This window comes from Gadus morhua, chromosome 21 (genome assembly GCF_902167405.1).
Source record: "Gadus morhua chromosome 21, gadMor3.0, whole genome shotgun sequence".
Taxonomy (NCBI): Eukaryota; Metazoa; Chordata; class Actinopteri; order Gadiformes; family Gadidae; genus Gadus; species Gadus morhua.
Genome location: NC_044068.1, coordinates 16,006,708 through 16,034,662, shown reverse-complemented (window position 1 = coordinate 16,034,662; position 27,955 = coordinate 16,006,708). Strand labels below are relative to the sequence as shown.

At 46.6% G+C, this 27,955-nt stretch overlaps 1 protein-coding gene across 1 annotated transcript in view; it reads left to right on the top strand.

Moving 5' to 3' along the window:
- The first annotated feature begins 488 nt into the window (after window positions 1-488).
- ryr3 (ryanodine receptor 3) overlaps window positions 489-27,955 on the top strand; it is a 109,288-nt gene continuing 81,821 nt past the window's right edge. The window contains 11 exon segments of the mRNA XM_030345011.1: window positions 489-657; window positions 11,446-11,565; window positions 15,765-15,869; window positions 17,358-17,378; window positions 20,564-20,638; window positions 21,136-21,214; window positions 21,616-21,728; window positions 24,466-24,565; window positions 24,826-24,919; window positions 25,743-25,817; window positions 26,697-26,853. Coding sequence (XP_030200871.1) covers window positions 610-657; window positions 11,446-11,565; window positions 15,765-15,869; window positions 17,358-17,378; window positions 20,564-20,638; window positions 21,136-21,214; window positions 21,616-21,728; window positions 24,466-24,565; window positions 24,826-24,919; window positions 25,743-25,817; window positions 26,697-26,853 — 987 coding nt within the window. The 5' untranslated portion in view covers window positions 489-609.

The following is a 27,955-nucleotide window of genomic DNA, read 5'->3' as shown; positions in this document are numbered from 1 at the left end:
ACTGTGGAAACCTATTCAGAAAAACTGATAGACAATTAAATCCGATCTCCCAACAATCGCATTTCTCCGCGCGAGCGTAATTTGCGCTCGCGCGTGGGTGGCACGAAACAGATAAAGGAAAACACGGAAAGCAAGCGCGAGGGTGGCTTTCTCTCATACTTTATATTCAGCGCAGGGGCTGTATTCAAATTGTATCACCATATGCGTCATTCCCATCCCAACCCACCAAACTTGTTGAATCCCAATTTACAAAAACACCCCCAAATGGATAACACCAGGCGGTGTGTGTTGTGTTCCATCGCTAATCTGTGAGCATCCTTCAACCAGACAGCCCGCATCCACACCCGCACGTCCTCCTCTTTATTCTTCACGCTTGTTCTTGAGGGCTGCCGAGTCCCTCCGCACTGCTACTGCGTTGGGGGTGCGTGCAGCGGGGAGGGTGTTGGCGCGAGCAAGCATCAGCGACTCAACGCGAGCGGTGGGCTTGACCGGTCTGCCCTACATGGCGGTGGATGAGCTCTATGCTAATATCAGCTTGTCAGGCACAGCGTCGCGTTTCTGCTACACAGTCAGTGGCTTTCAGAGTCTGAGCAGGCTCTATCCACAGCCATGGCTGAGGGCGGAGAAGGGGAAGATGAGATTCAGTTCTTGAGAACTGTAAGTACAAGTCATTTTTGTAAAGCCGCGGTTTGTAATTCGTTCAGAGTTTCACTGGGGTTAATTGCTGTCAATTGCCGCCTCGTGAGTGTGTTGTAGGCTGCAATGCATCACCAGTTGCCTTTCCCCACACTCAAACAAGTGACTAAAAACCACCAAAAATAGTTACATTATTACAAATAAATGGTCGGTGATAGCGAGAGTATCGGTGTATTGTTTGATGAATCAATGCAATGTAACTTAACTTGTGGTAGTTTTGCAAGGGGAGACATGGCGTGGGGGTTGATATGTCTGTCCAACAACATCATGTGGAATTCACTGGGTGTTTCATGTACAGGTGCATCGGTAAATTCCTTAAAATCTGCTCGGTGTGGTTCGTGCTATACTCTGCTTTGGATGAGATACTGCATCTTATCATGCAATTGAGCGGCATGACAATATATAACGCTTCTCCTGGATAATATTCGTATGCGCTAACGGCATAGCTATTTTTACTTCAATGAATTTGCAACGGGACAGGTTTGAATAAGTTCAGTTACCTCGGACGCTGCCCTCAGCAAATTACTATTTTAGTTGTTCTACGCTGAGGACTGGTTGCTAGTGGGTATGCAGAACACTGTATGCTGGTTATATGATAGATTGTATGTTGGTGTGGTGGGAAATTTGTGGTCACAACAGTCTAGGCATATACACTGTATGTAGGCCTAATGAACAGTTTATATTTAGGGGAAAACAACTGTTTTATATTTGTTTATTAGTTAAAACGTATTTAAGAAATCTTGAAATGTTTAAATTCCGAAGATATCGTGGAATATGGCAGAGGCAAGCAGTTCTTTATCGGTCATTTGTATATGGAGTGCTTAGTTTTTGTGCCACTCAACAAACAAATACTGTCTACTGTAGCCTAGTGTGTCTGCGTTGGCTTGAACCTGGAACTACAGCAGTACTTTTAAACCGTATTCTATTAAGATAAATGATTCAGCTCATGTCCCCACGACTTAAGCATTCAGAGGTGGACGATGTGTGTCCGTCCTTTGGGTCTCTCTGGGACCAGGGCTCCAGAAGTGACGGGAGGGGCCCCTGTCTTTAAGGGCTCCCCCCGTGTTCAGCATGCCTATAATATGCTGACCCAGAAACACCGCTCAGATTCCACTCTCACCACGGCCTGTTGATGATCTGATGACAACAGCGATTTGAGACGCGGGCTTTCCCCTACAGAATACACAGCAATGTTATCTAGATGTGGCGTTGAGAGAAGCATGCCATCACTGCGGGCCACAGGTTGAAAGGGCTGGAAATAAAATGCAAAGCATGTTGTACCATGATGTCAGTTATAGCATGCAAAAGACGTCTAACGCTGTTAATTGTCATATCTCTGTAGTCATTTTTATTGATCAATTGTATTTTTATAAGTGATTTTATTAATTTGTTCTGAACGGTTTGTTGGAGGTAGAGGGAGGATAGTATTTGGTGGCAAGGTGTCAATGCTTATTGCATTGGAGAATGCCTGCATTGGAGCAAAGCTGTTTGACGGCACCGATGGCATCTCTCTGTTCACAAACCAGGTGAAATTAAGGGATTTGAAACTGACAATCAAGGGAAATTCCCAATGGGCTATAATCTGCCAAAAATGTAACATGAGCCTGAGAAGGTCTAGTAATTGATGTCATTGCACCATCCTTAATGGCGGTGAAGGCGTTTTGATTACATTTCAGCCTTGTATGTGACGCATGGCTATTGTCAATGGCAAGAAAAATTGCAATAAAAAGCGACATTGAGGAATGATGTATGACGCCTCTATTGCTGGGTGACAACAGCTTCCCTAGAAATAATTTGCCCGACGCTAACACACACACACACACACACACACACACACACACACACACACACACACACACACACACACACACACACACACACACACACACACACACACACACACACACACACACACACACACACACAATTGGAGCCTATGGATGCCACGCTGTATGATCGAAGTAACTGAGCAATATTGATGACTGGTCAAGTTGTCTGGTTCTGTGTCTCTGAGAAAGCCTTGGTGTTTCATGTTATCACTTTGGTTAGTTTACTTCTAACGATTTCACCAGAATGATCATGATCTTTGGCTCTGTGACTATAGTGAGCACACTTAGGTGTACAATAGTGTACAATAGTGTACATACTTCAAGCAATTCTCCTCAGTGTTTCACTTCCTGCCTTGCTGTTGGTATAGCAGAAGGAGTGAATAAATACGGAAAAGTGATTCTACTCTCCGGATAGTGGGTATTCTGTTGAGCCAGACCTCTAGCAACATGCTACTTATTAGATCTTAGACCACCTGAAGGGCTGGTCCTGCAGGGGATCCAGGCGCCTCCACCGGTGTCCCGGGCTTATTTGGACTTCATGTTGTTCGAGGAGACTGCCCGCTGCATACCAAGGCGCGGGCTTGAGGCCCGGTTAAATTTAGCTCTTTAAAAGCTGATGCTTCCACAGCCCACCCCCCCCCCCCCCCCCCCCCTCCCCATGTCGTGCGACCGCACCAGGGTCAGAGTCTCAACCGGGCCACCACAGGCCCGGCACCGCTCCGGTGGCATTTTTATTAGGGATTAAGGGTATAAACCCAGAAGTGTAGAGCTCTGTCTTTGAGTAGCTCAATAAACGTTGCCGTTAGTGGCCAGTCAAATGTATGATGCAGCCACATGGAATTGTTAGCGAACAGTAAAGCTGTGAAGAAGTAAAGCTGTTCTGCTAGCACATGGATTGCATAATGGCTTACCTCTCTCAGATGTCAGAGGGGGTTAGGAAACCTACACAATCAAATAATCATGCATGAGGTTAAATTGTTGGAAGCACGATGCAAAAGTTACTGTAAGAAGAATAACACATCAATATGTGCAGGTGCATTGACCAGATGCAGATAATAATGATGCACCTATTGTTAGAGGGTTAGGGTTAGCAAAGTTGTTAGCAGCTTAGTTGTTGGCAGCTAGCAACTTTCAAAGGCGATTAACCAACATATTTAGTAGTGAGAGGAACAGTCAAACAACATTGTTTTTTGCTGAGTTCCCAATGTTGTGACTGGTTGCCCAAATAGCAGAGGCAGTATAGTGATAACATCCAGGGCTACTTTTGAAATATATGTTGATGACTTTTGCAGAGTTCAGAGGACCCTAATCGAACATGACAGATTCTCTACACATCTGTATTGTGCTCTACAGCCTCAGGTGAACCTCTCCATCCTCTTGATCTAAATAAAATGGGAAAGATTTCCTCATATCGATTGGGCTGGATGTCTTCTCTGGCCCCACTGCCCTCCTCGGGCCTCAGCCCTGAAGGATGCTATCTTTCATTTGATTTATTTGTGGATGTGCCTTCAGCATTAGTTGCAATATGCTGAACCACTGCGTTAGGCACAGAGATTCAACCCTTCAAATACACATGATATACAGCCATTTTCACACACATTCTACTTTTTTTTGGGGGATTTTCATGATCAAATGGTAGTTGGTTTATTGTTGTCCATAAGCCAAACAAGTGTGTGTTGCAAAAATTTAAATCTTACAAGGTTGTGGGAAAACCACTACATGGAGTTGAAGCACAATGGTTTTAAATGTAGCAACAGGAAATGTAATAACGCATTATGCCACCTGGTTCAAAAGCAGAAATGACAAGTTTATGATGATGATGATACAACATCAGATTAGTTTATTGCCTGTGCGACACAAACGTGATGCACAATGTTTTGCAAAAGAGACAATACTGCACATTCATATGGTGAGGAGTGTTGATGTGTGTCACCCCTTGTCTTATTCTGCTCTACCGGAGTATAGACATTCTCATTTAATTTGCAATTGATAAATTCTGGCAAGAGACATTTGAGCGACGTGTGTTCAATCCAATCCTGTGCTCACCCTAAAACCCGTCACAGTCAGTGGGCTGTACTCTTTTGTCATCCTTCTTTTTACATTTTAATGGAAAGTAAAACAAATGAAGCATTTCTGCCACCTTGCTTAGAGAGAGCTGCTTTAATCCTCTTGGGTGGAATAGTATTTGAGTCCCACTGGGAGCTGTTACGCCAGGTGCCTCTTATCTTAAGTAATGACTTCCTATTAATCACCTCAGGGCTGACACAGACACGGGCAGTTTGAGGTAATCCATTCTCATTGGAGGACCCTGCAGGAACAATCTGTTCACGACTGTAAAGGATTGTTTGCTTGTTTTGGGGGACAGGTCAGTGAGTCGTTTTCCATGAATGCAACATAAAAGATAAATTGAAGAGCGATTGGGTCTGGGATTATTTCTGACAAGGTAAAATGGCCGCGATGTCACTTTATTTGCAGCAAATGTCCTGTAAAGTGTTGTAAATGTGTTTTTGTTTTGTTGCCATAGCCATCCCCGAGCCTCCCAAGTACATCCCAGATACACCGTTTTCTGTTTGCTCCGCGCCTCCAGCCGTGACAGGCTCTGGATGGAAGGGGTATGGAGACAAATCCTCTCCCGCCCGCCCTCCACACCCACAGGGAGAGGTGCCTTTGAGGTGGTCTTACCATGAATCTGCAATGATACTGAAACCCCCTTAGGCTGTAGGTACGATTTGGGAGTTGTAAAATAGGAGAGCAGAAGAGAGCTAGGTCCCCTCACTCCCTCCTCCCTCCCTCCCTCTCCTTCCCTCTCCTTCCCTCTCCCTCCCTCTCTCCTCCCTCCCTCCCTCCCTCTCTCCTCCCTCTCTCCCACCCTCTCCCCTCTCTCCCTCCCTCTCTCCCCTCTCCCCTCCCGCCCTCTCCCCTCTCTCCCTCTCTCCTCACCCCCTCTCCCTCCCTCACTCCCTCTCTACTCCCTCTCTCCCACCCCCTCCCCTCTCTCCCTCCCTCTCTCCCCCCTTTCTCCTCCCGCCCTCTCTCCTCCCACCCTCTCCCCTCTCTCCCTCCCTCTCTCCCCCCTCTCTCCCTCCCTCCCTCGCTCCTCCCACCCTCCCCCCTCTCTCCCTCTCTCCTCCCTCCCTCTCTCCCCCCTCTCTCCCTCCCTCCCTCGCTCCTCCCACCCTCTCCCCTCTCTCCCTCTCTCCTCCCACCCTCTCTCCTCCCGCCCTCCCTTCGTCTCTCTGCCATTGAGAAGTGTTGCACTCACCCTCCTGTTGGAGCTAGTGATGGACCGGCAAGATCGATTGCCCCAGCCAATGAGGGAGGAGATGCTCTGATTGGTCAGAATCTTGCCAGGAGCGGACTTATATCTAAATAGTCTCATACAGAGGCAGGTGCAGTCAACCGAAATAGAAATCCCCCCGCAATATTTCACTCACTAACAGCTGATGGATGGCCATAGCTTTTCTAACAAATCACGGTGTTAAATCTTTCCTACAACACTTTTTTAAACTTTCTCTCTACCACGTCGCTTCTCAGCTCGCTGCTATTCCTCTGCCGGGGGGGGAAGTTAGGGATGGGGGTCGGCTTAGCTCAGGAGAGTTAGAGCAGTTGTCTTGTAACCGAAAGGTTGGTAGTTCGATCCCCAGCTCCTCCTGGCTGAGTGTTGATGTGTCCCTGAGCAAGACACTTAACCCCAACTGCTCCTGACGAGCTGGCTGTCGCCTTGCATGGTTGACTCTGCCGTCGGTGTGTCAATGTGTGTATTAAACGATGTAAGTCGCTTTGGATAAAAGCGTCTGCTAAATGCCGCAATTGTAATTGGATGGATGTTGCCGGTTGGGGTAGTGGGATGGGTTGTGTGTGTGTGTGTGTGTGTGTGTGTGTGTGTGTGTGTGTGTGTGTGTGTGTGTGTGGACTGGGAGTGTGTGTGTTGGTTGGGTGATGGAATTGGATAGTGTTATGAAAGCACCGCTTCAGTCGCTCTGCTACCATAGTCTTCACTTCCACTTCTTAATACTGTCTGCCTGCCAATTCCCTTCCAACCAACACGAATGCCCAACTGCACCGCATGACGCTGCCACTGTAACCCTGGGGGAGGGTACGCATTGATGTGCATCCCGGAGACCTTGTTTGAGTGCCACCACCAGTCACCACCCACAGACTCTCACGTGCCATGGCCACCTGAAGTTCAAGGATTGATCTGAGTTTCACTCAGCAGGCTAAGGTCAAGCAATCCAATTTCTTACAGCGACTTGAACCACTGCAGAATATATGTGTGTGTGTGTGTGTGCGTGTGGCATTCATCTCACTTACATCCTACATTTAAACACTGGTGTGGGAACCTTTTGTTCATGGTAACCTAAGATGATTTTCATTGTGTTTACAGAAACGCTTTATATCTGATGACTTCACATTCACATTGGCAATTTGGAGACACAAATGTACACAAGCAGTCTGAAACCCATCCAATTATGCATGCAAAGGCATGCATGCAGGTGATGATGTAGGAAGTATTGGCACAATGTTAAATGTCTTGTTATGGATCCCAGTCACAACATCGAGGGATTTCTATCTTGACACTAACAACTGTTTTGAGGAAATGGCAAGTGCCATGTGCTGGGACTTTAAATATCATTTTAGATGAGTTTTATATTTACTGCAAAAAAACAAAACACAGACCACAGAATTGATTAAGTCATATTATTATGAATATATAATATTGCTTTATTTCACATACATAAAGGATTGTTCAGAATTACGGAGCAAATAAACACATATACATGTGTGTGTATATATATATATATATATATGTGTGTGTGTGGATGTGTGTGGATCTGGATAACTCTTACTCTTATGTGGTACAATTTACAACAGAGTACAAACAAAAGTCACCATCTTCTTGTGACTTTTTGGTTGCATGGTCTGGATGGACACGGCTGTTGAATGTATGACCTCACACAGCTAAACAGATTAAAGATGCATTTTGTGTAATGATGTGACAACAAAAAAGCCTCTTGCCTCTTTTTGTTTTTAGAGTCACTTGGGTAATGGTATGGAATGTGTCACGCAGGCAGTCAAGCAAAGAGCTAAGCTGATGAACAAGTGCTATTTTAAGATGGCTATGAACTTATTTGCAAGTTGCTAGGCTTTGATTTTGGAATGATGATAGTCACACTTGCTGTTTTGTATGTCTGGGTGTCTGCCTTTCTTCTATTTCAAACTAGCTCTTTCACGTCCTTCAGTCTTGATTAACTGTCACAAGTTGAACTGCCCTAAAAGTTATATCTCTGTTACTTCTCTGATTTCTTGCTCATGTCCGAATTCGGTTTCTCCATTCAACTACCTTGCACAGCAGACAGACAGACAACTCACAACCCCTGAAGACAGTGTCTTATGCTCTTTGGCCCTTGGTTTTGTGTCACACTCACATGGCATGACAGTATGTGTTCCCTGCAAATGGGGTAGGGTCTATCTCTGATTTCACTTGTGCAGCCTTTCCTTATAGTTTGGGGTCCGGGGTGCTAAACACATGAATTTCGATGCAATCAAGTAATGCTGGCTCAAGTTTTATGCAGGCGCCCACTGTCTATAGGCCACCGTTTAGCACATATACACTATCTACTCTGATCTCCCTAATCTCAGCTAAGCTTCATGAAAACCACCGCTCTAATCCTCATTTATCACCATGCCTGACATTTACTGGAAACACGAGCCCTCTCGCCCCACACCCTTGCGCTACTCTAGCAGCTATTTAGACTCCGCCGTGCGTCTTAGACCTGAGACAGTGTGAACAAGGCCAGGAGAAAGTGGTTTTCCATTTTCCCGCATGGTCTGGTTCTTTCCACCCAAAGTCTGTGCCCCCCCCCCGGCCCGGACGAGGCATGCGTCAAAGTAGCCTCACCGCAGGGAGATGGAAAAGATTCACCTTTTCTCAAGTTCACATCAGTGGCGGCGGCGGCAGCAGCAGCAGCAACGGGTTCGAGGGCTGGGAGGTCACTTGGTATGCTGGAACGCTGCAACTTCTCGGGTTTCGGCCAAGCGGAGATGCATCGGGGCCATACACACACACACACACACACACACACACACACACACACACACACACACACACACACACACACACACACACACACACACACACACACACACACACACACACACACACACGTGATGCACCTGTTGCTGTCCAGCAGAAGACCAGCTACTATGCACAGAGAGAAAAACAAGATAGGGAGATGGTCAGGTTTTTGAAATCAGAGAGCTGGTTCACGGACACCTGTTGTTGTTGTTGTTGTTGTTGTTATTGTCTGGTCCAACTCGTTTTTTGGAAGTCTGCGTTTGAGGCGAGGGTATAGTCCACAAATTGGGAGAAAAATCAGGGGCGAGCATAGGGCTGGGTCGGAGTGGGTAAGGGTGGGCCAGGGTACAAAAGGGTGGAGGCTATACATAGACGGGGGTCCTTAGCTGTCTAGCAGATGACCGGCGCTATGCTACCGCCAGGATCACTTTAGAGAGAGAGAGAGTGAGAGAGGGAGAGAGGGGGAGAGGGGGAGAGAGAGAGAGGGACCTATTAAGAGTGGTTCTCGCTCTCTGGTTACCAGCTCTTATTTAAAAAGGGAATCTTGAGACCTGAGATTTAACGGCTTGACGTCACTGAATTGAAAGCACTAAGACAAATGATTAAAAAATATTGCTTGTCTGAGTAAATATATGGAAAGAATATATAATGATAAAAAAATATATATTTTCAAATTATTTTTTTCTTTCGACTTCTGAGTCGACACTAAGGGGATCATAAATGTATTTAATTGATTTATGTGTTTATTTTTGCCTCATTGCTGCCCTCAGGGGTCATGCTGGACTAGTTATATTTCTATTTAATATTAATGCAAATTGAGAAAAATGGATGGATGTCATTGTGTGAAAATAAAATATACGAACGATGAGCTGAACATGAAACTATATATATAAATATAGCAAATCTGTCCGGGCGCCAAGAACCAGCGGGCTTGGCTGTAAGGAATGCTCTGGGCTGAAAAAAGATGTAAATTTACTTAATTTTAATGAGGTGACAAATCTGGGGTACGCCCTCAGCCTCATAAAGTTTCCCTTTGCTTGCTTTGAACAACAAACTGTGTAGTCTAGTCTCCCGGGGTCCGGAGGGGCGGGTCTCGGGGTGAGGGGGGGCTATTGATTCAGAGCCAGCATCAATTCTTTAGGTCCTCTGTAATGACCTGTCTGGGGCCCTCAACAAGCATGGCGGCTCGTGGACCAATGGGAGCGCTGCTGGCCCTCCTGACATGTTATTTTCCTAAGATGTTAAGATGGCGACCTCGCCGACCTGCTCTAACGTCATGTCTATGTTTTTATTTTGGTCCTCGTATGTCGGGTTGATCGCTGATTGGGAGGGCCGATTGTGTGCGTACTTATCTGTCTGCCTGGAATTGGACACGGTTTAGAGAGATTGGATTGAATCCATTGAGAGCTTCAACTTAACGGCTAGATGTTTTATATAGCTGTTTGTTTTCGTCTTTAACACTAACTTTAGGTCCCTTGTATTTCAATATATTTTTTCCTACTCTGAGACACACAGTTCATCCATTTAGACACCAATGAAATACTGATACATTTGTAGGTGCGATCGGTAACATTTGAGAGCTGGGAAGCGTGGGAGAGAGCAAGATTTGAAAACCAAAAAACCAAAGAAGTCTAAACTTGAAAGTGATATTCTCACTGCGCATTTTGACTCATAACAGCTGATGGATGGCACTCAAATAATCTATCCTAGATTTTGCCCATACAGCACCTTTTAAGTAGTACATGAGGTCAGGTTAGTTGTTATTGCGGAGGGCAGCCAATCATAAAACCATGCATGGTTTGACCTCATAAAACAGTGACATTTGTTTAGTGGTGCACAGGCGAAACACTATATCACGTTTTAGCAATGGTGGGTTGACTGAGTACTTGTGGATCCATTATTCTGTAACGAGGGAATATTTATGAGGTAATACGTTCCGGACAGGATGCCATGCATTGTCGAACTTAATCTCTTTCAAGCCACACAGGTAGAGCTTTAAATACAACATAAACCACGCTTGACTGTAAATAGCTTGGTTATCTTTATTTCTGTCTGGTTTTCTCCTATGCGAAGCTGCTGGGAGCTACCACCATGGCAACCACTGCATGTGGAACGTTCACTGGAAAGAAGTTCACAGACACAAGCTCAAACACACATATACACATAACACACACACACACACACATACTATGGAGATGTTGGATCAGTACGATCTGCTGATTCTGGCTTATGCTAGTCTTTCTCTCCCCTAGGGCATGGCCAGCCAGGGCTTTGTCTTAGAGCACTCAGTGGTGTGATGGAACTAGGTTGGAGAGATATTGGCTCATTCAGGGTTCGAGCCACACAGTGATTAAGCGGTGTAATTTTAAACTTGGTTCATCCTAGCTTTATCTATGTTGGAATTGCTGATTTTTTTTTTTCAAAACAGGACAGAGACTATTGATTTTAAACTTGTGCTGGCTTGATTCCCACTGCTGTATTCATTAGATTTAGAGAAAACTATGTTTTAACGTTTTTCCAAATCTATTTTCTGATTCATTCAAAAAAATATATTTTTTATCAAATAATGCAATCTTCTGAGTTGTCAGAATTATTTTCTGTATTATTATAATTATTTTTAATAAGAAGAAGACTATGTGTATTTATATAGTTTGTATGTATTGTTATTGTATTGTTCCATCTTCCCTGCCCATCCCCTGTTTGAACCCCTGAGCTATCCTATTGACATGCAGAGTCAATATCAAACATTTCCGTTGGGCCAAACCCAGACAGACAGAAAGCAAAGAGAGCCCGTCAAGATTAAACGATCTAGCACTAACCCCTGTCGTTCTCTCTCCCTGACAGGATGATGAGGTGGTACTCCAATGTGTGGCCACCATCCAGAAAGAAAATCGCAAGTTTTGCCTGTTGGCCGAGGGACTCGGAAATCGTTTGTGTTACCTCGAACCCACGTCTGAGGCCAAGGTGAGATTCTGGCGCATGCTGTGGAATAATAGAGGTCATAAAAGTAATGAACGAAGATCAGAGCTTTGGAATATGTTGAATCAGCGTGCAATTTTGTGATGACTCTAACCAATGCAGTTGCAGGAACAGTGGTCAGCTGCGTGTTCATTTAACGAGCTACTAACTTTTGGACATGTTTCAACTTCATTTTGTTATACTGAAATCGTCTTCCATTGCACTATTATCGATTCTGCTGTTTGCTGTGAGAATCTCTATTGGCGACTGCCAATTTGGCCCGATTGCATGCCTAGTCATCACTAAAGGAGATGCATCTATAGATTAAACATTAATGTAACACTGAAGTAATTTAGCATGTTGATGCATTCATTGTTTATGTCCCATCTCTATGGCTGGTGTCTGCAATATCTGCAGTTAGTTAGCCATAGCAGCAGAAGGCTCTGCCCTCAGACCTCACTCCTGGAAGTGCTTGGTGTGTTAGCTTGCTAAACGTCAGTCAGTCAAACAAACAGCGCTTGAAGTAAATCCTTTTATGCTTAAACGACACACACTAATGTGGAGGCTTTGGAGGGTCGGGGGTTGTCATCTGAAAACGTGTGAAGGTGTTGGCAGTCACTCTCCACTCTGGTGTCCTTCCTGCCTCAAGAGACACACAGATTAGGCTAATTAGGCTCTATATTAACCGTTTATTTTATTAACCATGTATGTGTTAGAGACCATGCACTGTGCTAGTGTCTCACTTGGCGCCTTACCCTGCTCCACCCCCCATCCACAAAAAAACACCCCCTGCTAGCATAGGAGACAGTGGGTATTGGTGCTGTCCCAAAGCCAGGCTGTCGGGGACCGGCCAGAGTGTGCGGGAGTGCTACGCAACCTATTTGTCCAGAGCCTTCCAATTGTACTGTCTGCCAGCCATGCGTGGATCTACATCATCATCAAGTCACTAAGTCACAGTTGGGATGGCATCTTGCACAGGCAGGCCTACGGATTAGACTGCTGGGTTTAGGGCATCTCTGTCTCCAGACACCTTTTGGCTGGGCGGTCACTGTAAAACGACGTGTGTGTGTGTGTGTGTGTGTGTGTGTGTGTGTGTGTGTGTGTGTGTGTGTGTGTGTGTGTGTGTGTGTGTGTGTGTGTGTGTGTGTGTGTGTGTGTGTGTGTGTGTGTGTGTGTGTGTGTGTGTGTGAGGGATTGTATTCTATATTCATATCTTTATGTAACTCACATAAACTTTCAAATTGTTTATTTTTTTTGCCTGCAAAAATAAAAAATAGGTCAGGGAAGAATATATAAAAATCTTTAAAATGCTCAATCTATTTACACAGGAGAAATATTGACATTTTTTACCACCTCCCTATAGGGTTCTCAAAAAAATGCCTGCCGTTTTTTTAAAGGTCACTGCTATGTACAAACTTACTCCCATACTCCCAGTGGCCCAAGTGGTGAGACTGCACACTGAACTCAACCAGAGAGATATATGATAATTGGAAAATGTTACATGAATAATTCATGGCAGGAGTAACTCTAACAGGAAAGGTCACAAGCCAAGGCATTGGTTCTGTCTGGTCCAGCTGTGCCTGGACAAGAGAACCAGACTCTGTCTCGTTATTCAGGAGGCCACTCCACCACCTACTGTAGCTTTGGCCCAGTTAAACTAGATAAATGGAAAAAAAAACACATTTTTGGCTGTGGTAATGTGGCTTATTTAAATCTAGTTAAAAAATATTTTATGTTACTTATTCTTTACTCAGACCAGCCAAATCTACCACTGATTCTACATATGCATTGTTATTGCCGTAGCTAGCTGAAGTGGACACAGACTAATATTAATCACAACCACATCCAAAAATAAATGTTAGCGGTTACATAAAGGAGACAAACAGATTATTATGCAGCATCAAAGGCGTACACACAAAGCCATATGTGCACTTCCTACAAATCAATATCCACTTCACTCGCCACAACCTACACATGACATAAACACGGCTCAACCCAGGCGCATACACATCCATATATACAGGAACTATTCACACAGTGTGTGTGTGTGTGTGTGTGTGTGTGTGCGTGTGTGCGTGTGTGCGCGCGCGCGCGTATGTTAGTGTTAAGTAACAACGTCATAGACTTCGTTATCACCTATGCGGTTCCCACCGGCCAGGTGACCCCCCTCTCCCCCGGGGGTCAGTAGGCTGTCAGCCAGGGCAACAAGCACGCCAGCCCCACACGTTAATGCACTCCCTGCTGGGCGGGGGTAAGTCTACATCCACTATGCGAGGGGGGCAAAGGTGGAACGGCGGGACATGCCGGGGCCCACTCGGGAAAGCTCCTGAGAGCAAAGGTTCTGAGGGAGCTCCGTTCTAAGGGGCTCATCTGGAGTCAGGGCAAGGTTTTCCTGCAGGCTGCCGTATGCGCTGTATGTAACCGGTTCAGCACTTTGGTTAGAAAGGGGATTATCCCCTCACCTTTCCCCCCTCGACCCAAGTGATTGCGAGAGGGGAAGAAAGGGGCTGATGAGCTGGGGGATGGAGGGCTTTTCAGGTCAAATGATTGTGAGCGAAGGTGATGGCTGCAGGGAAAGGCATGACTGTGGCACACTTTAGTGGGAATGCACAGCAGAACCTATATGCACATCGAAGACGCAATCGTTCTATTGAACTTGATTTGAACCCTCGATGGCTAGATATGGCTGGGGACGTTTTAAGATAAGCCATCATTTATTTGGTTTGTGGTTTATTTATACGGAAGGATAGCAGCTAACAACAAATGTTTATCAACAGTGCCATCTTACACTCCTATCAATAAAGTTATATTTTAACATTGATGGGCAGATCCCAAAGTCGTCGACTCTCCCAGCTATTTTTGTCAATTAGCCAAAGGAATCCAATATTTATTCAATATTTGACTCTATTTCTGGCATGGTGTCTTTATCTTCATTTCAAATATTGCGTTCATTAAAGTAATCATTTAGTCATGCTTTGTACTTTTATTTTATGCATAAAGTAATTGCATAGGAAAAGCAATTGCGCACTTCAACCTATCTGCCACAAACACTGTGAAACGATAGGAAGAGGGATATGAATAAAAATATGTCCCCTTTATTTAAGCCCCCGGGACTCTCACCTGTTAACGGATACCGACAATGGCTCAGCCCTAAGGCGGGGATAAGGAAAACACTAGCATGGAACAAAGGCCATGCATCCTCAGGATTATGAATGACCCTCATTTCCTCTCCATTAGCGGGGGCACATATATTAGATCCCGGCCATAATGTTCGTTCCTCGACGAAATTGAATTGGCCCTCATTCAAGTCATCCTGCTTACTATACAGAATGTAGTGCCGTTGTAATAACATGAGTCGTTGGGTTTGAGGCACCGATTGACTGAGTGACTCCGTGGCTCTGGAGGGGCTGCAGGGCTGCGATGTAAAGTGTAACTTGTGGTAGAGGTGGGTACACTTATACTTAGTATTTGTGTGTTGATCTTGTTACTGATGGGAACATTGAGCCAAAGTCCTCTCAAGGGCGACCGCACGGCAGATGACCACAGGGACCTGTTGTCCGGGGATCTGTTGTGTTGTCTGTGCTTGTTTTCTGACCCCCAATACCGGGTTGTGTCGCCGCTCCGAGCTACCTGTCATGGCCCACTCAGACTGTGTACTGTTTATTTTTCTCCTTCTTTGACCCCTCCCCGCACTTTCTTTCCTTCCCTCCCTCCTTCTCTCCTTCTCTCCTTCCTTCTTTTCTTCTCACCTTCCTACTCTCCCGCCTTACTGCCTTCCCTCCCCCTTACATTCCCCTCCACCTTCCTTCCCTCTATCCTTCCTTGCTTCCCTCCCTCCCTCCCTCCCTACCTACCTCCTTCCTTCCTTCCTTCCTTCACTCCCTCCCTCCCTCCTTCCTTCTTTCCCTCCCTTCCTCCCTCCCTCCCTCCCTCCCTCCTTCCTTCCTTCACTCCCTTCCTCCCTCCCTCCCTCCCTCCCTCCCTCCCTCCTTCCTTCCTTCCTTCACTCCCTTCCTCCCTCCCTCCCTCCTTCCTTCCTTCCTTCACTCCCTCCCTCCCTCCTTCCTTCTTTCACTCCCTCCCTCCCTCCCTCCCTCCCTCCCTCCTTCCCTCCCTCACTCCCTTCCTCCCTCCCTCCTTTCTTCCTTCCTTCCTTCCCTCCTTCCTCCCCCTCCCCCCTATCCGTCCTCCCTTGCACCCTGCAGTATGTTCCTCCAGACCTCTGTGTCTGCAACTTTGTCCTGGAGCAGTCGCTGTCGGTGCGCGCCCTGCAGGAGATGCTCGCCAACACCGGGAAGGACAGTGAAGGGGTGAGTCCACGCACACGCACACGCACACGCACACACACAGACACACACAAACACACATTATGATCTCACACCAAGATGCTGTTATGGATTACTCTCTTGACATGTTTACAGGAATAGTTTTATGATGCTGTACTTTGAGAAGTTATACTTTATTAAGAAATATAACAATTATAATGCCAAATTATTTAAAAAGCTTGAAAAGACAAAATTGTGATGGTGGAATCATGGCAGCTCACATTTAAATGAACTGAGGCTAAAGCAAACAGCTGAAAGACAAACTCTATGATAACCTTCGGCTGCTTCAACACCATCGTACCACAACCCAAACCAGTGTCCTCTAACCAATCGTGTTGATTAAACCAATAAGACAGCTGAGGTACCAAGGGGGGGGCGGGGGAGGGGCTGTGTGTCGGAGCAGAGGGTCCGTCTCCCAGGGTAACGGGTAAGTGATGGATTTCCAGCCAGGGAGTTCCAGCGGAGGCGCTGGAGATGAGGAGCGTTGTTCCTCATGAACCTTGGCGCCTGTTCTTTACCACCTCTCCCCCCGGACCACCCCCACCGTCCTCATCACTGGCGTGTTACCTTGAAGGATGTCTGGCTAACTTTATCCGAGGACTTTGCTCTATTTCATTCTTCCAATGGTCATCTGTGGTCCTGTTGAATTGCATAAATCAGCCATGCTGATGTTCTGTTTATTATGCGACGGGATTGGGATAACCATGGTGACAGACCGCTGGCATCCCAGGCACAGCGATGACCATTGGTGCAATGTTTTATATGTTGGTACAGATGGAGTCTCTGTAAAAACAAATTCTCAACTACTCTTATAAATTGCTGGGACTGAGTTACTTCATTATTCAATTGCTCCAATTGCTCCAATGTATTATATTATAATATATTATAATGGGACATTGTATTATTATAATAATATACGTGGATTGTGAGCAGGATGAAACACTGGCTACAACTGTACCATCATACATTACTGAGACTTTAATTGAAATCCTTTCATTGAATGTATCCTCTCCCTGCAGATTACCCCTAACCCTAGGCAAGGTGTAACAATAGGAGATGGCTTGAATACGAACCAAAAGATAAACTAGGCTCATAAAGTGTGGCTACCTAATATATACAGTATCTGCCCTGTGTATTAGCCTTGAGGATATTGGCTTCTTTGAATTGCAAATGATTAAACAACGGAAGGCTCTTGGAGAGTAGTACCAGGGGAGTAAAGTTCTCTGAAGAAACACACGCAAATGGTTCTTTGTATTCGCCCCGCAAGCTGGGCCGAGGGGTGAGGCTAAAGCTGCTTCACAGTGTGATTCCTAGTGCAACACTGGTCCTTTAATGATTCAACCTGCACCACTGCCATCTGTCATTCGTCTCCAGCCCCTTTGCCCCTGCTCTCAGCAGTCGCAACAGACTAGAGACTAATGGACATTTGTCCCGAGTAGCTAACGCTGTTTCCATGTATGTTTGTGTCACTAGAGCCCTGGCCATGAGCATTGGGTAGGTCCATCAGTTCATTGTGTTGTGGTGCTCTCATGTGTGCTTGCCTGCTCTACTGACCCTGTGACACGAAAGGTTGCAACCTTTTTGTCACTTTCACTCTTCAGGTATCAACCTATTTTGGGATTGTCAACATAGGATACAAAGTATTTTTGTTTGTTTTACAACATTTTTTGTTGTCTAAGGGTACCGTTGTATTTTAACTGATCGACCTGAGAGTTGGGGAGAAATTGGAAGGCGACATGTTTAGCAATCTCAAAATAGGCAGACGCTATTGGACCTAGATCCAAACTACTTGTATAGTGAGAGAGCAAACCTGGCTCAGGTGAAAGGTGCTTGCTTCCTCTTGTGCCCAAGCTTCTGTGTGTCTTTTAATTTATTTACACATTTTGCATTATCAATACAAATGATGCAAACGTTGGCTTGCAATAATTCAATAACATTCACTGTGCAATTAGTTGTGTCCCTTTGCAAATGCCCTCTTTTTTGGTCCTTCGTTATTGTTCCTCTCTCCCGGGTATATCTGGCGTATTGTGCGTTTTGACCAGCGTCTTTTTAATTAAGTGTACCACGCAGTAGTACGCTGCCATTATTTACAAAACCTGTTATTCATTCACAACGACCCGAGTCAAGGCACTGATGGGAATCCATACTTAAGCAATTGGAAAATAAACCTGGCTTCAAGCCCCGCTGTGCATTACCGTGGAGGCATTATGAACTAAATCCAAGATTCAGCGTATTCTATATACTAGAATATACTATGCTACGACTCTCATCGTAATGTTATAAATGCTTAAGGGAACATCAAGGGTGACTACCTGGCCTTTACCCGAACTGGCATGTAGGGACAGCTTCTGTTCCTGTTGGGCTCTTCTGCTCTGCTCACATTAACACGCGTTGAACCACCACCCCAGGGCCGTTGGGTACAGCGCTACCACCTCAGTAGCTTTTGATTTACTCATCGCCCACACGGTGTCAGCTCAGTTGAATTATTTATAGAGAGGCTACAATATTAATAGTTGGTTGGACTACCCATGCACCCAAATGACCATAGCAAATTAGAAGGGGGATTACAGACGATGAATAATGCGTGCTCTTAATGCCCCGCGGTCGGTGTGAGGGTATTCAGGGGCCCACGGGACGCAGGGGGGCCGTCTGCCTCCTCTGTGGGCCCTGCCTGATGCCAGGGGGCCCAACGTACGCTAAACCTTACAGTTGAAGAGGGTTGCTTCCATAAAAAGGTCAGAGTTCGTGGCTCTGATGTGTCAGCGGCTTGCATCCACCAACACAAATCCTTTCCCTACTCTCTCTCTCTTGCTCTCGCTCTCTCTCTCCTTCCCCTACCCTCGCTCGCTCACTCACTCACTCTCTCTCTCTCTCTCTCTCTCTCGCTCTCGCTCTCTCTCTTGCTCTCTCTCTCTCCCCTACTCTCGCTCTCCCCTTCTCTCTCTCTCACTCTCTCTCCCTCCCCTACTCTCTCTCACTCTCTCTGCCTCCCCTACTCTCTCTCACTCTCTCCCTCCCATACTCTCTCTCACTCTCTCTCCCTCCCCTACTCTCTCTCTCTCTCCCTCCCATTTTCTCTCTCTCTCTCTCTCGCTCGCTCGCTCTCCCCTACTCTCTCTCGCTCGCTCGCTCTCTCACTCTCTCTCTCGCTCTCTCACTCTCTCTCTCGCTCTCTCACTCTCACTCTCACTCTCTCTCCCTCCCCTACTCTCTCTCTCTCTCGCTCTCTCTATCGCTCCCTCTCTGCCTTTCCCCAGCTGTTGCGGGATACTCTTCCAGATTTTTCTTTTGATCGAAGCTGTGTTTCCTTTTTCGTCTGTACTGACCATGCCATCTGGGACTGACTCAGTGGCCGGGGCGGAAGGGGGGTGGGGGGTATTATGTTGGGGTCAAGTTCAGGGGGAAGAGTTGGGAGTTCCCTTTAGGTCAGTTCAGAAAGGGGGGGGGGGGACGACATGGAAATGTACGTTGACAGCCGTACAAGCCAGAGGATAAACAAACATGCTTGATAAATCCTTGATAAGACAGGGTCTCTGACACAACTGTTGACATTATACTCTCACGGAAACTGCAGTCTCCTTCGTACTGTGCATTAACTAAGTGAGCCTTTTGTCAATAACAGTGAATTCCCTTTGTACCAATCCTGATTTGAAATCATTGAATTCAACTTGATATCTTGCGTGCTCGTCCAATGTGTAACTGCAGTAATTTACCTTTTTACGTTAATGAAACCAATGCAGTTGCCTGAAAACAACTAATGTACCTTATTGCCCCTTACTACAGTATTCACTGGTTTTGGTTTGTATCGTCCCTTTGTCTTATGCTTCTAGAAGTTGGTAAAGAGGGTAAGTAGAGTGTCTCTTTTTGTGCTTTCACTCTTTAAAACCAATCTGGTTTTAAACTCCTCATTTACTCAACTCTGACACTTGTAGTGAATGAATTGTGAATGAATTGCCCTTGAATGTCCTGACATTGTTTGTTTGTGTGTTTGTTTGTTTGTTTCCGTTTATTTCTCTCCGTGTTGGTCACACAATTGCATTTAAACGATATGGTCAAAAGAAGAAACCTATGATGAATTGAGCAAATCATTCTCTTTTGCCCAATTGTGCGTTAAACCATGTTTTGTTCAAAAATACACACAAATGCAAATGAGATAGTTGCCTTACGCTGTCTTGGTAGAATATCACACAACTCAACTTTGGTTCTGTCAATTCTGAATCCAACCTAGATCACAGTATCAAAAATGGATCCCACACATACAATCCAGACAAAACATTTGCATTTAGATGCAGGATCACCTCTGCAATGGACGGATGAAAGATGAATTGCAAACTTCAATTCATTGAGATAGATACACCACCAGGATGACGCATACATCACAGACACAACACACGCCGATGCCATAGCGTCGTTTTCCGTGTGAAAACGGGGGGCAAACAACCCACTCGACCCACTCAGAATCAGAAATTGGAAGGTGGCTCGACTTAAGCCGGGCTACTCTTTAAGGTATTGAGTTCCCCCCGGCAGAGAGCCGACCCCAGGGCCACAAATAGAGGCACACTGAGCCCCAGACATAGAGCCCCTATCTAATGAGGGCAGCAGGGACCAGGACCACCGCGGCATTCCTCATGCAATGTGGTGGGCCCAATGGCATGTCTCTGACGCCCGCTCTCCCACAGGCAGCCCAGGGGGGCGGTCACCGGACCCTGCTGTACGGGCACGCCATCCTGCTGCGCCACTCCTTCAGCAACATGGTGAGCAGAGCCCCCGTACCGTGATACGCCAGGATGGCATCCTCCTCCTCCTCCTCCTCCTCCTCCTCCTCCTGCTAATGTTATACATGTATACTGGATGTTTATTCACGTTTAGTTTCATAGTTGCATAGTCATAACCAGCCAAGACGATAACAGGTGGTAAGAGCTATAATAGCAATTAGCTTGAAACCAATTGCGAAAGCTGGCAGCACACCTTATGAACTAGCTGTATCTTTATCAAGGTGTCCTGTTAGAAGCGACAATGTGTCAATGACTTTAAGTAAACTGTTATCTTGGCAACGAAGATAGTCTATAATTGTCAATGAAGTTTACTGGATGTCAGTAGGAATTCAACTTCTGAGTCAGGTCTGCAAAACCCCATTGTATCTCCCTGGAAAAAATACTACAAATATCCTACCAGTGCCAAGTCGGTACCATTTTAGTATTGCCGGAATGATGTTGACAAGGCTGATCTGCTGTTGTCTCCCTCCCCCCAGTACCTGACGTGTCTGAAGACGTCGAGGTCTCTGACGGACAAGTTGTCCTTCGACGTAGGACTGCACGAGGATTCAATAGGTACGATTATCGAGGCAACTAAACGGGTTCAGTCTGCAAATTAATCGCCTGGTATTCCCGGCCTCTTGAGCCTCTTCCCAGAAAGGAGTATGACTATATATAGGTGTGGTGGTCACTCGGAATGGACAGACAGGCACCTGTCCATTATTTATACACATGATTATACATAAGTATTTATGAGTAGCATTACATTGTTTCTAATTATTTATCTATTGAATTGGATTTTGTATGTGTTTACATGCATATTATACTAGATATAATCATGTGTTAAATACTGGTTGACTCGTACAGAAAGGTGAGGGTGTATGTTCGGTGTTTGCGTGTGCTTCAACTTGTGTGTGTGTGTGTGTGTGTGTGTGTGTGTGTGTGTCTGTCTGTTCGGTGTGTGATCCTATCTACAGGGGAGGCGTGTTGGTGGACAATTCACCCCGCGTCCAAGCAGAGGTCCGAGGGAGAGAAGGTGCGCATCGGTGACGACCTCATCCTGGTCAGCGTGTCCACGGAGAGATACCTGGTGAGTCTCACTGTGCCCCCCCCCCCCCACACCGCCAGGGGGAGACTGGGGGAGGCAAGGCCCCCAGCAGAGGAGCCTGCTAGCTACTGTTACTGCTATTTATCCTTGAGACCATGCTTTCATTCAAAGCGACTTCAGGGTAATTCGGAGAACACCCCCTGCCCCTCCACCCCCCCTCAATCCAGTGCTGCAAAGAAGGGATTATTTTTTTTTCAACGATGGCCAATTTACCAAAGCCAGGCAGAAGAAATTCTTCTTTCATCAGAACACGCAGGAACAAATGAGGCCCCAACGCCAACAGCTCCGCCACCGTTTGTGGCCGACTGCACTGTATTACGCACTCATTTGCAGTGTTTACATCTCATGTTTCCCTCTGGGCCCTCTGATCCACCCGCCCTGAGCTCCTTATTTGAGGACGTGCGAAAAGGCAGGGAGCGAGCAGGGGTCTAAGAGGGCTCCGGAGGCGCGGGGGCTATGTGGACGTCATGGGCTTTGCTGGCGCACCGGAGAGCGGAGACGACGAAGGAGGAAGAGGAGATGGAGGAGATGGAGGAGGAGGAGGAGCAGTGCGTGTTCCTCAGCTCCCTCCCTCTCTCCTCCTCAGACTCTGAAACTTTTATAGCCTGCCGCAGACATGGGACCGTCCACAGCCAGCGTCGGAGTGACAGGGCACTTTGTTGGGGAGTAGGGGGAAGGAAAAAAAACAACCCTGAAATCCCAATGGAAACGGATAAACAGTTGGAGCGGTCGCAGCCTTCCTATTCACTTTATTAGTAGTATTAGTATTAGCATCATCATCCCATCGTTAAAACTGACCGCGGTATTAAACTAAATGTATTGCAAGCCTTATTAAAGCTGGTCTTTTAGAGAGGAGGATTGTGTTGGAGAGCGCCGGGTGCATTTTGATACAGACAAAGAAATTGAGTTAGAGAGAGGGAGGGATAGCAAAATCAATGAGCAAGAGAATGAGACAGACAGAGAGCGAGAGAGCGATGCAGAGAGACAGAGCTAGATGGACAATGAGAGAGAGACTTAATGAAAGGCAGAGAGACAGCGCTAGATGGATAATGAGAGAGAGACTTAATGAAAGGCAGAGAGACAGCGCTAGATGGATAATGAGAAGAAGAGAGAGAGAGAGATAATGAGAGACAGAGACAGAAGGGTAAGAATAATGAGAGGTAGAGACAAGGAATAGAGATGGTTACTGTAAATTGATAGTGAGAGGTAGAGACAGTTAGATGGATAGTGAGACGTGGAGACAGTGATAGATGGATAGTGAGAGATAGAGGCAGACATGGATGGATAGTGAGAGGTAGAGGAGGGGGTCAAACACTCAGGTTAGGCATCCAGACTCTGCATCAGCCCTTTAGGGATGGCGAACGTACCATTAAAAATAGAAGAAAGCATATAGGCTTTTCTCTACACTAGAAGGAAATCTCCACACCTAGTCCTGGATTTTTTCAGTAGGCCAACAGACTAATAGTAGTTTTCAGTAGGCCAACAGGCCAACAGACTACTGCTACTTTGAAAGCCTCAGGGCACCCTAATCCTGTACTAATCATCGTTTCCCCAGAACTTAACGGCAAACGAAAACGACAAAATACTCATAAAAGAACCCATATCGTATTAGTATTTTTTTTTAATTTTATGCAAGCAGACACTTTGACTGTCTTTTGATGGCTACTGCTTGAGACCCTGTCAGAGCTGTGGAGCTCATGGGAGAGACACTAACCCTCAAAGGTCTGTTGTGGATCCTGGACTAGTAAAGTGCGAGCACAAATGGGAATTGGGGACTTCTTCTAAATTATTGGACCCAGCTGTGAAGGTTATTGCACTCTGTGTCCATCAAATACGCACACACTGAGAGAGAGTGTAGTGGCAGGTAAACTGCTACCATCTGTTTAATGCACTGCATCCCCAGGACATCTTCACTTATTTTTAAAGGTCATCCTACTCCGCAAAACCATCCCATAATGGCACACATATACACACATATGTCAAAGACCCTTTTATCCAAAGAGACTATCAATGAATTATGTTTAGATGCATATCGTTAGTGAGGACGTAGACATTAGGAATTTTGCTCAAGTATGCCAACAGTACTGTGAAAATTAGGATTTAAACCCAGAGCCTTTGTGTATGGCCAATGTCTTGGAGAAGACAGGAGCTGTCCATCAACAGAAAACCCTCTCTCAGTGTGCTCCGCCCCCCCCCCCCCCCACACACACCCAAGTGGATGCTATCCACATCCACCTGCTCTAACGGATGAAGAACCATTCCTGTTTGCTGATGGATCACTCCTCTCACCCCGCAACACACACACAAGCACACCTGGAATGTGTGATTATATTTCCGTTCTCTTTTCTCACCTTCATCCTAAACCCCTGCTGGCAATCCGCACAGACACATGTAGGCCGGTGGCGCTGCGCTGTGCAGCACAGCTCTCTTCTCTCTCATCAGAGCAATGGGGCAATGGGATGTATCGATAGCAGAACGTTGTCCGTTGCCTGCAACTCGACCCACAATTGACTCTGCCTGCGGCGATAGAGACATCCTCTACACTCTTTAGCAGACCCTTTAATCTAAAGGCAGGCTGACAACAATCACAGCATACAGTCGAGTTGCTAGTACTGCAGTGAAATGGCACACATAGCAGTAGTTTAGCCGTTTTGTAGGTGTGTTATCTGGTCAAACCTCCTGGCCAAGGCAATCTTACCTTCTGACCTATGCCCTGCAGCATCTCTCCATCGGCAACGGCAACATCCTGGTGGACGCCTCCTTCATGCAGACCCTGTGGAACGTCCAGCCTACCTGCTCTGCCAGCAACGTGGCCGTAGGCAAGTTCACACCACCTCGTTAACACCGCCAACCACATCATCATCATACTACATCATGCAAATGTTTGCTGTCTATGGAGGCAAAAAAACGCCCACGGTTTTTCCATTTCCAAAATACATAATTGAGGTATTACTCTTACTGAACATTGCTCAGCGCAGATGTTTTATAAAAGGTACGAAGTACTCTGCATATAAGACATGTTTTCTATGTTTTCTATTTTTCTATATTCGTTTCTTTGTTTCTTCTACATTGACATCAGGCTTCCTCATCGGGGGTCACGTGATGCGTCTGTGCCACGGTCATGACGAGAGCCTGACCATCCCCGGAGCGGATAAGACTGAGTCTGAGCAGAGGTGGGTGCCACTGCCCTCTCCCACACACCCATATCACAACACAATGTCTCTACTATCGTGGGGTTGCAGGGAGAAAGCCCTTCTGCTCCTTCAGACGGGGCAGAGTGAGAGTAAGACCCCAGCCTGCGGCGTCGCCCCCCCCCCCTGTCAGAGGCTTTGAGTGAGCGGGAGCAGGCGAAACAAATCACTCAGTGGTTCATTAGATTCGGCTGTAATTAATGTTATTATAGGCACAGCTGTTTCAGGCTTTGTTTCGGCACCTTTTTCTTTAATGTGTGAATATGGCGACTTCATTTCACGCTGTCTTCGAGTTGCCTCGCGTCGGAGGAAGTGATTTATAACCTGCCTGAGGGAAATGCTCCCTCCGTCGATGGTCATGATGAGAACGGCTGCGTCATCATTCACACTCCAACTGTCAATCGGTCCACTCCGAGCAAACACGCCCCAAAGCCGCCCTTTCCTACAGAGTTCGTCGGCCATCGGCGCGTGCTGCCGTCCCACTGCTTGGCAATCAGCCGCACGGCATTGTGGGTCCCTCGACGCGTCGTTCCATCCATCACATGATGAACTACGCCGTCACCACCGTCACTTTCTCTCCGGCCTGGAAGAAGGGGAGCTCTCAATCTAAAGTTTTGTCTTCATAACCCTCCTGGCGTACTAATGGGAACGGCGTCCTCGGTGGCTTGTAGCATTGTGGTGCATTTCGAAGAAAGGAAGTCCTTGAAATGAGCACATGCCATATGAGTTAGGTGTGGATGCTTTACCATTAAAGACATGTTTGTTCAAAGGATTGATCCTCCTATCTCCTCTGATCTTCCCCCAGGATAGTGAACTATGAGGCGGGGAAGGGAGCTTCCAGGGCCCGCTCGCTCTGGAGGATAGAGCCCCTCAGGATCAGGTGAGACCCTACGCATGACGCATGCACGCACGCTCACACACACACACGTACACACACACATGTACGTCAGACACACATGTGCACATTCACTCAGTACCCACATACGTGTATGCTTTGGTGCTCAAACACACACACACCCACATGTGCACATAACCATCACTCACACCAGCCACACACACCGTGCACACAAAGACAGGCCAACACGTGTGCACCCACACAAGCTTCTTGGTTATTAAGCAATCAAAAGCCAGCTTCTTCTGTGGCAGCCACATGGGGCGAGATCACAGAGGTGTTTTATATATAGAACCCTTTCCTCCATCCCCAGTTGTCACACCCAATTAGCCGATGGGATACTGCAGAGGTTTGCGTTATCTGCCTTTCTGTCTTTATCTAGTTTATTTTCTCGTCTCAATCTCGGTCTGCTTATCTTTGTCAGATATTCTTTTGGTGACGATCCATGCGTTATTTTTCTGTCACGTCCTCGGCTGGGTCTCGGTGGAGCGAGCTGTCACTCGCACTTCACTTTTAAACCTTGCAGGTGCTTCCTCTCAGGCGCACGGTGCCTAGCTCACCCCCCCCCCCCGAGAAGGAGAATCACGACGCCATCCTCGCACAATCAATCATTCCACGGCAGACAAAATTCTTCAAAATCTGTTTTGAGAAAGATGGATACATAACTGCAGGATTACGCAAAGGCCGATATTTCTACGAAGGCTACATCAATTTTACCTGTGTTGATTCTTTTTTAATTCATAGTTAATGAATTAATCAATATGCTAATGGTGGAGAGTCCTCCGGTCGGCAGATCCCCCCCCGTCACACGTACAGTGGTAGACGACGTGTCCTGCGGCTCTTTAACTGCTCTCTGTTCCCCCTCAGCTGGAGCGGGAGCCACATCCGCTGGAACCAGTCCTTCCGCCTGCGCCACCTCTCCACGGGCCACTACCTGGCCCTGACCGAGGACCGCGGGCTGGTGCTGCAGGACCGCGAGAAGTGTGACACCAAGGCCACCGCCTTCTGCTTCAGGCCCTCCAAGGTCAGCCCCATGTCTCTATGGTGACAGCGACAACGTAGTGTAGGGGCGGGAACCCTGGGAACTCTTTCTCAGAAAGGGCGGGGGGGTGGGGGGGGGGGGGGGGCTGTAGGGCTTCTCCTCTTCACTGTGTTTACTGTTGGATGAAATTCCCACAGTGAACAATTATGTTCATGTTTTATGGCTGCTTTTATGGCTGCAGCCACGGTGCCAGGCCCCCAGGTGCAGTGCATACTTCCGCAGTCCACCAGCGGCTATGGTTGAACAGATACGAAGGCCTTATGGAAATGCGCTCTGAAATGCAGTGCTTCCCGAGCCTTTCCAAACCAGCACAACCCTCTGCAGCAATGTGTTTTTTTCCAATGCGCTCCTACCAAACAAACAAAAACAGTTGCTTGCGAAACGCTAGTTGTAATATATAATGGGCCGTGCCTGCTTCGGCCGACCGTGTCCTTTTGGACCATAAACAAGGCTTCACTCTGATAAAAGATGGATAGGAAGATATTGAACTAGAATGCTATAGATGGATGGATAGATAGCTGCATGATTATGCATAGGCTGGTCATTTTACGAAAGCTACATTCATTTGACCTGTGTTTCATAGAGGATTATAATGTTGTTTAACATGTTTTTTGCGTTGGCCTATGTGTGTTTGTAAGGTAAGGCTCAACAGGCCATTCTATGGAATGGCCTTGCCCGTCTCCTCTTTTGCATTATAACCCTCTAGTCTAGAACAACAACATCCTCAGATTGGTCGGTAGTTCGGCTGGATGTTTTGAGAGCAATCCCGATTCCCGGAGGATGAATCCCAGACCGCTCCAAGGAAATAATTATTTTCAAGGCGGAGGACTCATACCTCTGAAATTAATTTGTGAAACTGAAAAAATAACTCTTCTTTTCAAATGTTGGCACAAAATAACAAATTGAACGGAGGCTTGATGTCTGTTTTCGTTCATCCATTGTGAAAGCCATCTGAAACACTTAGTAGTTACCCTTTCAACGTATCCTCCTGATCACCTGCATATCATTTGGCGTCGTTAACTTGAATGGGCTTCTACAAAAGGGCATCTGTCGGGGCTGGCTGACGGCTCACTGGCCTTCTCGC